Source organism: Tamandua tetradactyla, chromosome 15, assembly GCF_023851605.1.
Source record: "Tamandua tetradactyla isolate mTamTet1 chromosome 15, mTamTet1.pri, whole genome shotgun sequence".
Taxonomy (NCBI): Eukaryota; Metazoa; Chordata; class Mammalia; order Pilosa; family Myrmecophagidae; genus Tamandua; species Tamandua tetradactyla.
The window spans coordinates 72176265-72189465 of record NC_135341.1 but is presented as its reverse complement, the minus strand read 5'-3'; the positions used below and the strand labels follow the sequence as shown (position 1 = coordinate 72189465).

General features: G+C 50.6%; 1 protein-coding gene and 1 long non-coding RNA gene across 4 annotated transcripts in view; one reads left to right on the top strand and one right to left on the bottom strand.

Moving 5' to 3' along the window:
* Positions 1-540: 540 nt before the first annotated feature.
* Positions 541-13201, bottom strand: part of RFTN1 (raftlin, lipid raft linker 1) — a 255311-nt gene continuing 242650 nt past the window's right edge. For both annotated transcript variants that reach the window (XM_077130048.1, XM_077130049.1), the window contains exons 8-10: positions 12469-12572; positions 9271-9352; positions 541-1888 (exon numbers count right to left, since the gene is read on the bottom strand). In XM_077130048.1, the coding sequence (XP_076986163.1) occupies positions 1463-1888; positions 9271-9352; positions 12469-12572 (612 nt within the window). In that variant the 3' untranslated portion in view covers positions 541-1462. The remainder of the gene's footprint in view (positions 1889-9270; positions 9353-12468; positions 12573-13201) is intronic.
* LOC143657541 (uncharacterized) lies at positions 8353-11785 on the top strand. 2 transcript variants are annotated; one of them, XR_013162891.1, is made up of 3 exons: positions 8353-9218; positions 9442-9525; positions 10358-11785. It is a non-coding gene; the product is annotated as an uncharacterized LOC143657541 (long non-coding RNA). The 2 variants fall into 2 exon arrangements; XR_013162890.1 differs by lacking the exon at positions 10358-11785 and adding an exon at positions 9716-10093.

The following is a 13201-nucleotide window of genomic DNA, read 5'->3' as shown; positions in this document are numbered from 1 at the left end:
GTGGGGATGGAAGGAGAAGTCAGAGAGAAGATAGATGCATCGCTGCTGGCTCTTAAAGGTGGAGGAGTGGGCGGCCTCCAGAAGCTGGAAAAGGCAAGGAGCACAGTTCTCTGGACCCATTTTAGGCTTCTGACTTCCAGGGCTGTAAGAGGACAGATTTGTGTTGTTTTAAGCCTCTAAGTCGGTGGTCATTTGCTACAGCTGTACTAGGAAACAATACAACTCGATGTACTGCATACAATATCCTCGATGGGATCCCATAACAGCAAAAGAACATTAGGTAAAAGCAAAGAAATCTGAATAAACTATGGTAGTTAATAATAATGTATCAAGATTGGTTCATGAAATGTTACAAATGGACCACATTAACATAAGATGTTAATAACAGGGAAAACTGGGTGGGGTACTCTTCAGAGGGGAACTGTCATTTTAATTTTTTTATAAATCTAAAACTTCTAAAAAATAAAACTTTTAAAAAAGCGAGGGGGGAAGGGGCTCAGATTGTGGGGTTGTGATAAATAATCAATACTGACAATGCACTAAACTCATAGATGATTTATTGCTTTAAGTAACTAACAAGAAAGAGTAGAGACAGGCTGTTGTTTTGGTCAAGACAACATTATCTCTCCAAGGTTCACCAGTTGCATCTACTTAAAGCCTTAACAATACTTTCTGGACAATATAAACACGTGATAGACACAGCATACATGGGTAACAACTTGGCCAACGATACACCGATTAAAACAGCACATAACGAGGGTACCCTACCAGCCTGGATGCCCTGAAACAATAGGAAGTTAATGTGTTCATATGATGTGCTGAATATAAAACTTAAAAAAATTGTTTTTGGCATTAATACTAACACAATGCTTTCTTGACGTTCTGCAAGAGCAGGTGCGCAGACAGAATTCTCTCTTCATTTCCAGATTACCAGTATCTATAGGAATTACTTTGAGAAAAGCCAGGAGGTGGGGCACCACCCCTCTCCAACATCATTTTCTTTGCTAAAGCAGCAGGGTCAGAGGGGTTTAGGTGGAGAAGGGCAGCTGGCAGCACTCTCCAGGTGCTGTCAGATTTCACCAAGTAGCTACACAAAGCAGCGGGGGACAGACATCGCCCCAGCAGGTGAGGGAGTCCATGACAGCCACTGAAGCCCATGGATTTGACCCAAATGTCTCCTGGAGGCCCGGGGCAGGGGGAGGGGGTTGGCAGTGGACGCAGGCACTGGATGGTGCAGCCCCTCCCAACAGAGAAGGGGAGGAAACAGGGCTGGGCCTCGTGCCCTGAGGACTAGAAGAAGCAACCTGACCTCCCGCATTCTAACTCTGGGCATCACAACATGTGAACGGATGTGCTGAAACCAACACCAGGAGAGGTCAGGCTGAGCCAAAGGCAGACCAGCTCCTCAGCCGGCTCCCCGCAGGGTGCCTCAGGGTCTCGACTCATCTGGCTCCAGACAAACTCAGTTTTCTTTGGCCATAGTGGACTCTCCAGTGACCTCCTCGGAGCCCCCCTCCCCGGCATCCTCTCCAGGAGCAGGGTGCCCGGTGCAGCCCCCCGCCCAGGCCTGGCTGTAGCTGGCAGGGCCATTCTGCACTGCACTCCCCTCCGCATCCCCATGGAGCTGGTGCGCGAGGCCCAGCTTCTCCTCCCCGCCCTCCTGCACAGACACGCTCATCCCCTCGGAGGCAGCGTCCTCCTTGTCCCCCGGGACCCCGTCCCGATGCCAGCCCGGCACACAGTTTCCCACGTCGCCGGCTTTGGGAAACTGGTCTTCTACGTTCTTCTCACTCTCTTCTGCCTGTTGTTTCTCCCGGGCGCTGAGTTTCCCTTTGGATTTCCTCATCTGCCTGTTGTGCATTTCTTCTCGGGAGAATCGCCACTGAAACTAGAAATCAGAGAGGCTGGGAATAAATAAATGCACAATACATGATCTCGAGCTTCACCTGAAAGCTTGTCTGCGGTCACACCCACGCCTTACCTCTGCGCGCGCGAGACACAATTCCCAATACTCCTTGAGGGGAGCACAAGAGCCACCAAACCTAACTCACAGCGCCAAACACGTCCCCGCCACACCCCCAGAGCCTGCTGGCTGCCCCCAGGCCACGTGCTGCAGATGTGGACTGCAGGGTTCGGTGGCACTGGGGAGAGGAGGGTATGTTTTAATTGGCCCCATACCAAAGACCCCCATGGGAAAGGAGGTCCTGAAATCCCACTGTCTGGAGCCTGGGGAGGGGGCAGCGCTCCATTCTGGGCAGACCGTTGACTACCAAGCCCCGGGCAGGCGTTCATTCTCTCACCCGATGCTCCCCACACCCGGAGAGTCAGCAGGCACAGGGTGTGGGGAGGGTGCTGCCCCGTGCCACCCACAGCCACCATCCCCACAAGTGGCCTGACCGCTGCTGGCTGCCCAGTCCCCAGGCTGAGCCCCTCTCTGCACAAGAGCCCCTCCAGCCACCTAAGGTCACTCACTCTCCCTTCCTGGGGCAACCCACAACCCACGGCTGGTCTGGGGGTGGGGGCAGGGGGTGGCAGGAGCGGGGAGGGGACAACGCTTGACAGCTCTGAAAGACCATCTATCTGAGTCCAGAGCTACCTGGGGGCTGGCTGAGGTGTCCGTGGCGACTCCATCCAGCCCAACTTCTCCTCCTCTCTCTAACCCCCACTGCCCACCCTGCCAGGTGGTGCTCCAGAGGGCACTCACCCTAAAAAACTCCCTCCACCCAAAATCACCATCTCTGAGGCTGCCCCCGAGGGTGCACGACCCGCACTGGAAGTCGATTAATAGAGCTACGTCTCGATTTCTGATTTCTGCTCTCCAGAACTGCGAGAGCTTAAATACATTTCTGTTGTTTAAGTCACCCAGTTGATGGCAGTTTATTACTCAGCCCTAGGAAGCGAATGTGGTCAAAGTGAGGGGCAGAGTCACGCTCCCCAACCGGAGGAAGCGCTGTCACCGGGAGGGGAGGACCGGGCAGCAGAGACCCGATGGCAGCGCTGTCAGGGGCTGAAGGTGAAGTTTCCACCCCTGTCACTTCCTTCCCGCTTCAGCTGCCCCACAATGGTCTCGCCAAAGTATGTGCTTAAATCTTAGACATTCGGTGACTGAAAGAAGAACAAACGGAGACTTCAGGTCCGACGCCTTCTTGCGGAGCCCGGGAATGAAGCTGCACCATCAGTGGGGGACAATTTCCTAAGTTTACCATGCTGTAAACAGTTCTCAGTGTTTTGCTAGGAAAACCCCAAAATGTGCCATGTAAAAATCCGTCAAATCTTCGCAGATTTTTCAGGGGTGGAGATCTATTTCCTAAAATAAAACATTCTTCTAAACACTCACAGGGTTCTGAGATTTAACACAACATGGGATTCTTGGGTTTAACGCCTTTTGGACAAGACTGATAAATCTGCATATTCCATCAGAATGTTCCAAGGGGTGAAATACAGTTGAAGGTAAGATTTCACATTTATCTTGTCCTCCCTTCCCCTGCACCCCTTCCTTCCCACTCCCAAATCGATGGTTTCATCTACAATGTTGGATAGTATTCTCACTTTTGGGGGGATTCTCTCCTACTACAGTTGATGGGTTTTCTTCTAGGGATGGTGTGAGCTTTTACTACCCAAGCTATGCTTTTCCAGTAAGGGAATCACTCTACAGGTGAAGTGTTTCCTCAGACTCCCCAGGGCTGCCTACTTCAGCCACATCTGCCAAGGGAGGCACCTCGGGGCTCCCAGGACCCACCAGTGGGGCTGCCGATTCCAGACCTCAACTACATTTCTGTTGCCTCAAAAAGCCTCCGCCCTCTGGCACGGTGCTATCACACTTCACATACTGCTGCCTCGTGATATGCCGCTGCCGTGGCACTTTAATCCAGCCCAAACGGAAGAGCCATTTTTTTTTTAAACGGATGCCCCCAAATAGTCAGAGCTTCTTTGCATTCTGCATGTTTTCAAAAAACAGGCTGGCTAAGCCTGCAGTATTCCACTGACACTCAGCTATCAGGGAAGTCAGAGGAAGTTTAGCTTTTGCCAAAAACATGGTGAGATTGTTTCAGTGAAGGCTGTTTCAGACATCATGCTAAAATGTCAACGCATTGTAGTACGGTGGCTACGACCCTAGCTCCAATGCCAGTTCTGGCTCTCGCGCAATGTTATCTGACCTCAGGCAAGGTGTTAATCTGAGCCCCAATTCTTCATGTGTAAGTTAGTTGCCTCTGCCTCCAGGGCTGGGCGCCACCACTCCAGGGTCCGAATTCACATCGTCGTTGACATGACTCGCACACCCTCTGCAGCTGTGCAGTCTACAACTACAGACAATCCCATCTGCTAGGCCTTCCATCCTCAAGGTTTTGGGTTTTTTTTTTCTGCTTAGATATGGACACTTTGTTGATCTAATATGACAGGCGAACACAGAGTCTGTGGAAGGTGGCACACCAGCCACTTTCTCAAGGAACCTGCCAGGCTGCAGAGTACAGAAGGATTTGGAACTATCGGTGCCGAGCTGGGTGGAACTATTTCAGTTTTCTGTTCTTTAGAGTCACGATGACAAAAATCTGCAAAGCAAAATACCTTCTGAGGACTGTGCTGTTTTTTGGCCTCAGATGGATCTGTGGGTGACGTCACCAATTCCCGGGGCCTGCCTGGGCACCCCCCATCCCACCACAGCTGTCACAGGTGCTGCAGCCAGGTACCCGGGGAGACGCTGATTCGAGTTTCCCCCTTTTCTCCTTTGCACGGGAGCAGCAGTGGCCAAAACTCAGGTCTGCATAATCTAAAAATTGAATGTTCAGAGTTGGGGAGGCAGATTTTCTGCAGAACATTTGCCAAGGATGGAACAAATGCAGACTGAGGCATCTACTATGTGTGACAGGCTTTCACATTTCCCAGAATCCCCAAAGCACCATTTTATAGATGAGTATGTAGAGTTCAGAGAGGCTAAGTTACTTGCCTAAAGTCAAACAGTTAGGAAATAGGAGAGGTAGAATCCAAACATGGGTTTCTTTGGCTCTACACTGCCCTCCCAGACTTCATTCTTGGGGAAAGGCTATGGGGTCCTAACCTAGAGAGAGAGGAAGAGAGGAAGAGAAAGGAGCCACACGCCTTTGAATGGCTTGGGACAACGTGCAGGTGCCTCAGCTTACACACTTTACAACAGCAAGACACTTCTGCTCCGTCAGGTGTGTGAATCATTAGGTCGAGTGGTCAGCTAATGGAAGTCCAGATCTAACGCCATTAAAGATGCTTTGGTTCAGTTTCTTAATACAAGTAGCTACACTAAAGGCTCCTCGACGTGCCCATTTTAAAAAAGTCAATAATGATAAAATTTGAATGGTTGTCTGTCCACAGGTAAGCCTGGAAAAAGCACTCAAGTGTTCAACAAAGACACTGGTTCTCAGACTTGAATGGGCATCAGAGTTACCTGAAGTTCTCGATAAAACAAAGATTGCCTGAGTTTCTGTCTCAGTGGGTCAGGGGAGGTGAGAGAGGCTTCGCCTTTCTAACATGTTCCCAGGCAATCCTGCTGGTCCACAGACCACATTTTGAGAACCACTGAATTAAGGAAACCATCTGGGCAGGGTTTAGCAGTGCAAGAAAAGAGCTGGGGAAAAAAGTATCACATCACAGCCCAGCTTTGTGATATCATCAACACCAGTTTCCCTTCACCACCATGTCTTTTTTTCTCCTTTAGGCTGGGGGTAATCACGGTCTACAGCAAATGACAAATATCATTCTAGATCCCAAGGCTCAGAAAACAAGAGGCAAGGGATGTGGCATCCCCAGGACTTTGACAGCTTTCCTGGTGGAGGCTTTGAGGTGAGGTCTTTTAACATCCACACAATTCAAAGGCAGACACCCCAGCCTGGAGAGCACTTTTCATATTTGGGGCAGCACCAAGGAAAGTCTCTGAATTTAATAAACAAGCCATGGGTGAAACAGACTGCACCCATGGCAGGGGTCTCCCCAAGCCAGAGTGTCTGTGGTGTTTGAGTGTCCTCACCAGTATATAAACTGAGAAAGAATCCAACTAGCTGTCCAGTTCAGAAATAACTGAATTAAAAAAAAAACAACATTCACTTTTCAGCAGTGCATGTCCAGAATCTCATGTCAGCAGAGGTTAATGGATTTAATTTGCACATTTTTAAAAATGTCCAGAAATCTGTTTCCACCATTAGCTGGAAGGAAGACTTCTCTGGTGTTGTGGAATCACCTGTTACCTTTGAAGGAGTTTTACATTTGCTTTGAAAACCACACTCACATACTCTTCAATGTTGAAAAATCTCAACTGGGGAATTGTGCCTGCTTTGGTGATAAAAAGAGGACTAAATATGCTGCATCTCTGGTATGCCGATCTTGCAATTTCTTTTCTTGAGCCAGGCATATTACCTATGTCCCAGGCCTAGAAGTTTGAAAATTTAGTGATGCAACAAATATTTATCAAGTATCAAATAAAAGCCAGGTACTAGGTATATGACAGTAAGAGAAAGAAAAGTCTTTGCTCTCATGGAATTAATGTCTGACTCTTCCAGAAGAGGATAAAGTAATAATCATGCAAAAATAGAAACTGAGGTGGGGGAGTGCTGAAGGGAAGGAAATGTGGCTCTTTGCAAATGTATTGCAAGGGAGCCAGACTGGGGCTAAAAGGAGAGGAACTCTGTCCTGAGAAAATGATGCTTAGGTGGAAATACAAAGGGGAAAACTCTAGGCAGAGGGGATGGTCAAAGCAAAGGCCCTGTGGCAGGAGGGGCCGGAGAAGAGCACAAAGGCCAGGGTGGCCTGAATGCAGAGAATGAGGAACTGCTAGAAGAGGAGAGGGACCAGTTCACATGGGGCCTTGTGGCCCACACTGCAGGTTTCCATGTTTATCATAGAGTAATACAGAGCTTTAGAACGGTTTTGAGCAGTGATTCAATGTGCTTTCTTGAAAGAATCTGAAGGGGGACACAATTGATGGGAGGAGACCTGCTATTAAGGGGCTGCAGTAGCTGAGGCAAGTGATGGTGAATAGAAGTGGAGGAATTCCAGAGTTTTTAGGACCTAAGACAGGCATATCTTCAGGACAGACAGAATGGGGAAAAGGGGTGGAGGGTCAAGGACAACCCCTAGGTGGATGGAGACATCTGAGTCAATCGTTGACCATTCCTCTAGATGGGGGGGGTGGGGTGGGGGGGTGGAGCAGTGGAGCAGGTTAGGAGGGGGTGGGGAAAATCATGAGTTTGGTCTCAGATGGACTGTGGGGTGCTTTCGAGACCTCCAAGTGGAGATGCTGAGTAAGCCACAGGACAGGTGGATCTGGGCTGAAAATACAGATGTATCATCAGCACAGGTGGCAAGTAAAGCCCTGGGAACGAATGAGTTTTTCCAGGGAAGAAGGAAGAAAGTGACAGGAGAACCCTTAGGAGCTCTACCACTCAGAGGAAAACCTGGAGAATGTGGTAGGTGGAATCAAGAAAACAAGTGCTCGGGGTGCGGGGATACAAGAAAAGGACTGAATGGAATTATTGTCACGAGGCACAAAAACACTGTGGGAGTCAGCTGAGGGGTGAGTGGCAAAGACACTGAGTGCAGATAATTCTTTCAAGAAGCCTGGCTGCCAAGACCCCTCTCTCTGGGACTCCAGAAGTGAGCTGACCCAGAGGGTCTTGCATTGAATAAGTACTGACATTAGCCACCTCCTTCTTCTGGAATGAAGCAGGAGATAAATGCATCATTAAAAGATAAAGCAGTCAACTCATTTGTTTAGCTGATTCTTTCTTTCTACTGACCAGAGAAACAAAACTCCCATCCTCTCTGGATTTTCCCTACAGAAAGTCCTTCTACCTTCTTAAATTAGCTTAAAAAAATCTACCTCTAAAATCTATCTGTCCAATCAAGCTTTCATTGGCTTGTCTCCCTCTGTGGATGCCATGTCCTTCCCCCAAATCAAACAACATGTCTATCCTATGGAATCCACTTGCATCACAATCAGGAATGCCACTTCCCTCCCTTAAGGGCCACAGCCTGATTTCTTTTCATGGGAGACCTCTTCTGCACAGCTTGTTGAGTGTGGTTCTTTCCATGAACACATGCAGTGCCCATGAGCCTGCAGCTCAGCTGTATGTAATGAAGCTCATAGCCCATCCATCTTCGGGCTGGTGGCTGCCTGCTCCTGGTGGTCTCAGCAGCTGCCTTCTGGCCCACCACTGCTGTCACCTGTCACACTAACATCTCAGAGCTTGGGGACCTTTCTCTGCACTCAGCGCATCTGGCTTCAAGTCCCCATTCTCTTGGCATCCCTTCCATAAGTGGGCTCCCCTTGGATTTGCTGGCTGGGAAGGGGCTGCTCCAATCTGTTCACTGGCTTGATGCTCTGTCTGAGGCTCTGTGTCCAAAGAACGTGAGGAACTGAGAGGGGGACATGGAGATGGGATGGTGTCAAGGGTGAGAAGAAGAAGCAGGTCCAGCACGCTCCCGCTGAGTGTGGTCTTGGCCACCAAAGATGGAGAAGCTGGACCCAGGTGACCCCTGACTTGGGCTTGGGTAAACTCTGGCTTCTTCCTGAGCAACTGGTGAAACGCCCAAAGGAAAAGCACCACAGCAAAGCATGGGCATTTGAAACATCAGATTTATCTAGGAGGATGTGCACTTGACTTGAGAAAGCATGAGGAAGATTCTCTGAGAATGAGCACAGCATCTCAGTACAACTGTGTTTCCACAATGATTCAGATAATGCTCAATGAGGGGAAAACGGATGCCGGAATCCCCAAGGCCAGCCTGGCCTGAGGAGTCAACACCACAGGCCAAGAATACACTTCTAAGTCAGTCATTGTCAAGAAGAGACTCTCTGGCAGGATCTCTCTGCCAAGATCATCTCGTAGCCTCCAAGCTTCTGATGTCCTGAGGGATCTAATAGGGCGGGCCGCAACTCTCTTAATGAGATTAAGATGCAGAGAAGCTGAGCATGAATTCAAGCCATCCCCACCAGCAGGACAGGCTGCAGTTGCCCTATTTTTAGCCTACTGGGAATATCTGGCATGTCTGGGCATTAGGAGGAACTCTCTCCTGCTCTTCTGGCTGATCAGCTGGGGAACCGGTAGGCAAGGCCCTCAAGTCTCTCCATCTGTCCCCGTTTCAGCAGTCACAGGCGTGATTCAGGTGGCAAAGGGGCTTAAGAGTTCCTTGGGCTCAGAGGGCCCTTGGAAGTTGGAGCAAGTGCCTCCCCAACCGCTGGAGAAAATTCACTGGTAGGTAAAGCCCTGGTCTGGAAAACCGAGGAAGATAATGAAGGTCACTTACCTTTGATTCTTTCTTCTTCATTTTCTGAGGTAGACAGGGTCTCTGAAGAAAGACAATCTGTTTGGTGGATACATTACCCTCCCTGTAATACACATGGAGCTGAGAGTGAGTTATGTTACACCTGGAGGAACCCCAATCCCTGACCGATGCTGCAACTATATCTTTCTTAAGGCAGACCACCCGCTGAAAGGAAAGGTGCTGCCAAATCGTATGAGGTTAGAAATCAACCACTCTCGACCATCCTTGACTCCAGGGGTAAGTAAATGTCAGTTCTCTGCATCCTTTCCAAACTCTTTGATGAATCCTAGATGAATGCAGCAACACTTCACCATAGCAGAGAAGGCATTTACAAAATAGAGATGTAAAGAAAGTCATGGGTGGGGCAGGGGCTGGGGGCACTAAACAATTATCCTGAACATAAGCTTGTTTTTGGATGTCCCTGCAGAGTCAGTTTCGTAGTTGGAAGCTCCCACTTACTTGGTACAAAATAAGAGCCTAGCGTCTTGGCCAGATGACGACAAACCGACTTCTTCAGTGACTCTCAAAGGGGCTGGGGGAGGCCTTCTCCAAGTCAGTCTCTGGTGATGAGGCTGCGGAGGGGCCTGGTCGGCTCAGGGCGGCTGCGTGGACCAGGGCCCGGGGCCTGGGGCCGGGGTGGTGATCTGGGCCTGGCCTCCCCCCGAGACAAAAGGCGCTGCAGCTCCTGCGGGGGCACCGATGCCCGCGGGCACCAGGTGCACCCAGGGGTGGCCATGCGACCCTCCAGCGCAACTGTGAACCAGCTCGGACTCGCCCTGTCAAAACGGGTGAGGGGCCCACAGGAATGGCACTCATTTTTCATAATAAGGTGAGTGTTCTTTCCTCTTAAGACGACGGGACCCCATGGGGCTGTCTTTAAAGATGAGAGAAATATTGCAACGGAGATCACTGTTTCCTCTTCTCCTGCCCTTCTGATGACTTCCTTTAAATCTGTTTTGCAAATGTTTTCTCTGCTAAAGCAATGTGCTCTGGTATTCACCGAGGAGTCACAGAGGGAAAGGAAGGGGCAGAGCTAACCTTTACTCAGCACCTATTTATTCTGTGCCAGGCACGGCACTGGGCGACTTCGCATCTAATGGCTCACTGAACTCTCACCAAACCGCCCCAGGGAATGGGACTACCACTTTCACTGCAGGACCTTCTAAGGCTCAGGTAGGTAGCAGGCTGGAGAGCACATGGCTAGGATTCCAACACCCAGCTACGTGGTTCCGTGCCCACTCCATTCGACCCTGAGGGTTCATTTAAGGAGCAGGGACGCGAAGGATTAAAGAGGAGTATTTAGTAGGTATGAATGTCCCAGACAGAGAAACAGAGACTCTGTCACTCTCTGGGTTTAAGAGACCCCAGAGTCCAGCTCAGGCTTCACTGTCACATACATTCTCATCTTGAATCTTGTCCTCTGGACAGGACGGTGGGGCAGGTATTAAAGCCATCTTATGGACTAGGAAACTGCCTAGGCCACATAACTTGAAGAAGACTGCATTAGCAAGCCGCAGACTCAGGACCTGGGCTCAAGCCTTCGGGCCACAAACCCAGGTCTTTCTATTCCGCCTCCCTGTTGTGCCTGCCGAGATCTTGGTTGTGAAACAGTATGGCAGCTTACGATGCCCACGGGGCCCAAAGGTGGCTGCCGATGGGGCCTGCAGTGCGTGGAAACTCACACGCCCAGGGCCAGGAGGGAGATGTGGTGAAGGCTCAACCCCAGAGGGGGCAGTGGAAGGACCAAGGAAAGGCAGTGACTGTCACCATGAGTTTGGGCTCTGGGACTCCACTGCCCAGGCCATCAGCCTTGTCTCATGCCATCCATCGCCTGCAATGGAGACTGTTCAGTGGGACGCGTGGAAGGTGGATGGCTGAGGGCCACAGGAGGGGGGCATCCCTACAGGGCAGCCAAGGGACAGCCCGCTGTAGAGGAGCACCTGGCTCTGGGGACCAAGGTTCTCTGCCTCTCATTGGCTGTGTGACCTCAGGTGTGTGACTGGGACTCTCTCAGTCTCAGCTTTCTCCTCTGTGAAATGGGAATCCTATCTAGTGTTACTGCACAGACTGGTTGGGAGGACTAGTTTAGATAGTAAACCCAGGTATAGATAGAAGGCCTTAGGGCTGGTATGACTGGGGCAAGCCCAGGGCTCAAGAGGCAGTGGGCAGTGCTGAGGGTCGACCCGTGGCAATGTAAGGAAAGCCACAAGCAAGGGTGGGACGCCAGGTTTTCACGTCCCCTTTGTGGGTCTATGTGCCATGATCTTGGGCAAGTCCCTCAACCTCCTGACTGGATGACCAATTATTTAAGACCAATTTTTAAATTTAATTTAAGACCAATTAAATAATTGGGCCATCCAAATAATAATCTGGATGACCAATTATTTAGGACCAATTAAAATGGGCTTAATAAAAAAAAATCCTGCCTCACAGAACTTTCTTTGGACTAAAGGACATTTTCTATAGAAAGCATCTACCTAGCCTAGCACAGGGCACCTGGGGGGTGCTGCATTTGTCACCTGAGGGCTGTGGGCCACCTTAGCCCAGGTGGCTAAGCTCTGGCATGCTGGGCAGTAATGACTCACTGGCCAAGGCTCCCCACCTGGGAACAGGAGCGCAGGGCAGTGCTCTGGCTGGCGGTGGTGAAGAACCGAAAACCTGGGCTCTGTCCCTTCCCAGCTGGAGAGTTTATTTCACTGTCCCAGTCTCACAAGGACTAAATTTGTCAGATGCACATCTTAGTTTCCTCGGACTGCCTTAACGGGGTACCATAAGCTGGGTGGCTTAAAATGACAGAAATGGATTGTCTGGAGGCGGGAAATCTGAAACGCAGGTGTCAGCGGGGCCGGGTTCCCTCTGACACCTGTCGGGAGAAGCCTGGCCGTCCTCGGGCTCCTGTCTCTGCCTCTCGGTGTCTAAGCACGCCCAGCCCCCCCTCTCATACGGACGGCAGCCACGTCGGACTGGGGCCCACCCGACTTCAGTGGGACCCGATTTCAACTTGCCTAATTCCATCCGTAATGACCGTATTCCCAAATAAGGCCCTTCACAGGGTCGGGGGCTGGGACCTCACATGTCTTTTGGGGGACGCAATTCAACCCCCAAGGATAAGAAAAGCACTAATGAAGAGCAGGGTCTGGCAGATGGGAAGCGCTCAGCGATACTTATTCCTGCTGTTACCTGGTGGTCTTGACGACAGGTGTGGGCAGCACACAGGTGAGCTGCCAGCCGTACGCAGCCAGCGAGTTCAGCAGGGGCACATAGTCAGTCTGCACCTCGAAGCCCTGGGGGAGAGAGACCACGTGAGGGCTGCTGCCGCCTTAAGCTGCCCGGAGCCACCGACAGGGGCCGGTCAATCTGCCCCTGGAATGAGAAGGAAACTCGGGAGCCAAACTGCCAACATGGGATTTCTTTCCGGGCCCGGAGTCAGTCTGTGCAGTTGGCAAGGAATTAGAGCCAAAGGACTAATCCATTAATTTTGTTTGATTCTTGTCTGGACAAATAGCCTCCTGTGAGTCTCACTGAAGCAGCACAATTACCTCAACTCAAAGACATATTCCGGGCATATGACAACACATGCTGCTCTGGACGATTTCAGAGCATGTTGTACGGAGTTCAATTACATTTGATAAATGATCAGGCCATGTGCACCCAGCCACAGCAGCGTGCACACACACACACACTCACACACACACTCACAGGGCATGTGCACGCACAGGGAGTGTCACCTCTGCTCTGCATGCTGCTAACCCAGGGATAAATGAATCCTGCCCGTGTTTTAGTTCATGTTGGGAACTAGGTGGGTAGGACTAAACGTTCTTCCAATTGAAGAACGCGGTCCCACGCCCACAGCCTCGTGGGACCTCGTTTCGTACTCTTGGCTTCTCACTAACGTTAAAAGTGCAGCCCCGCC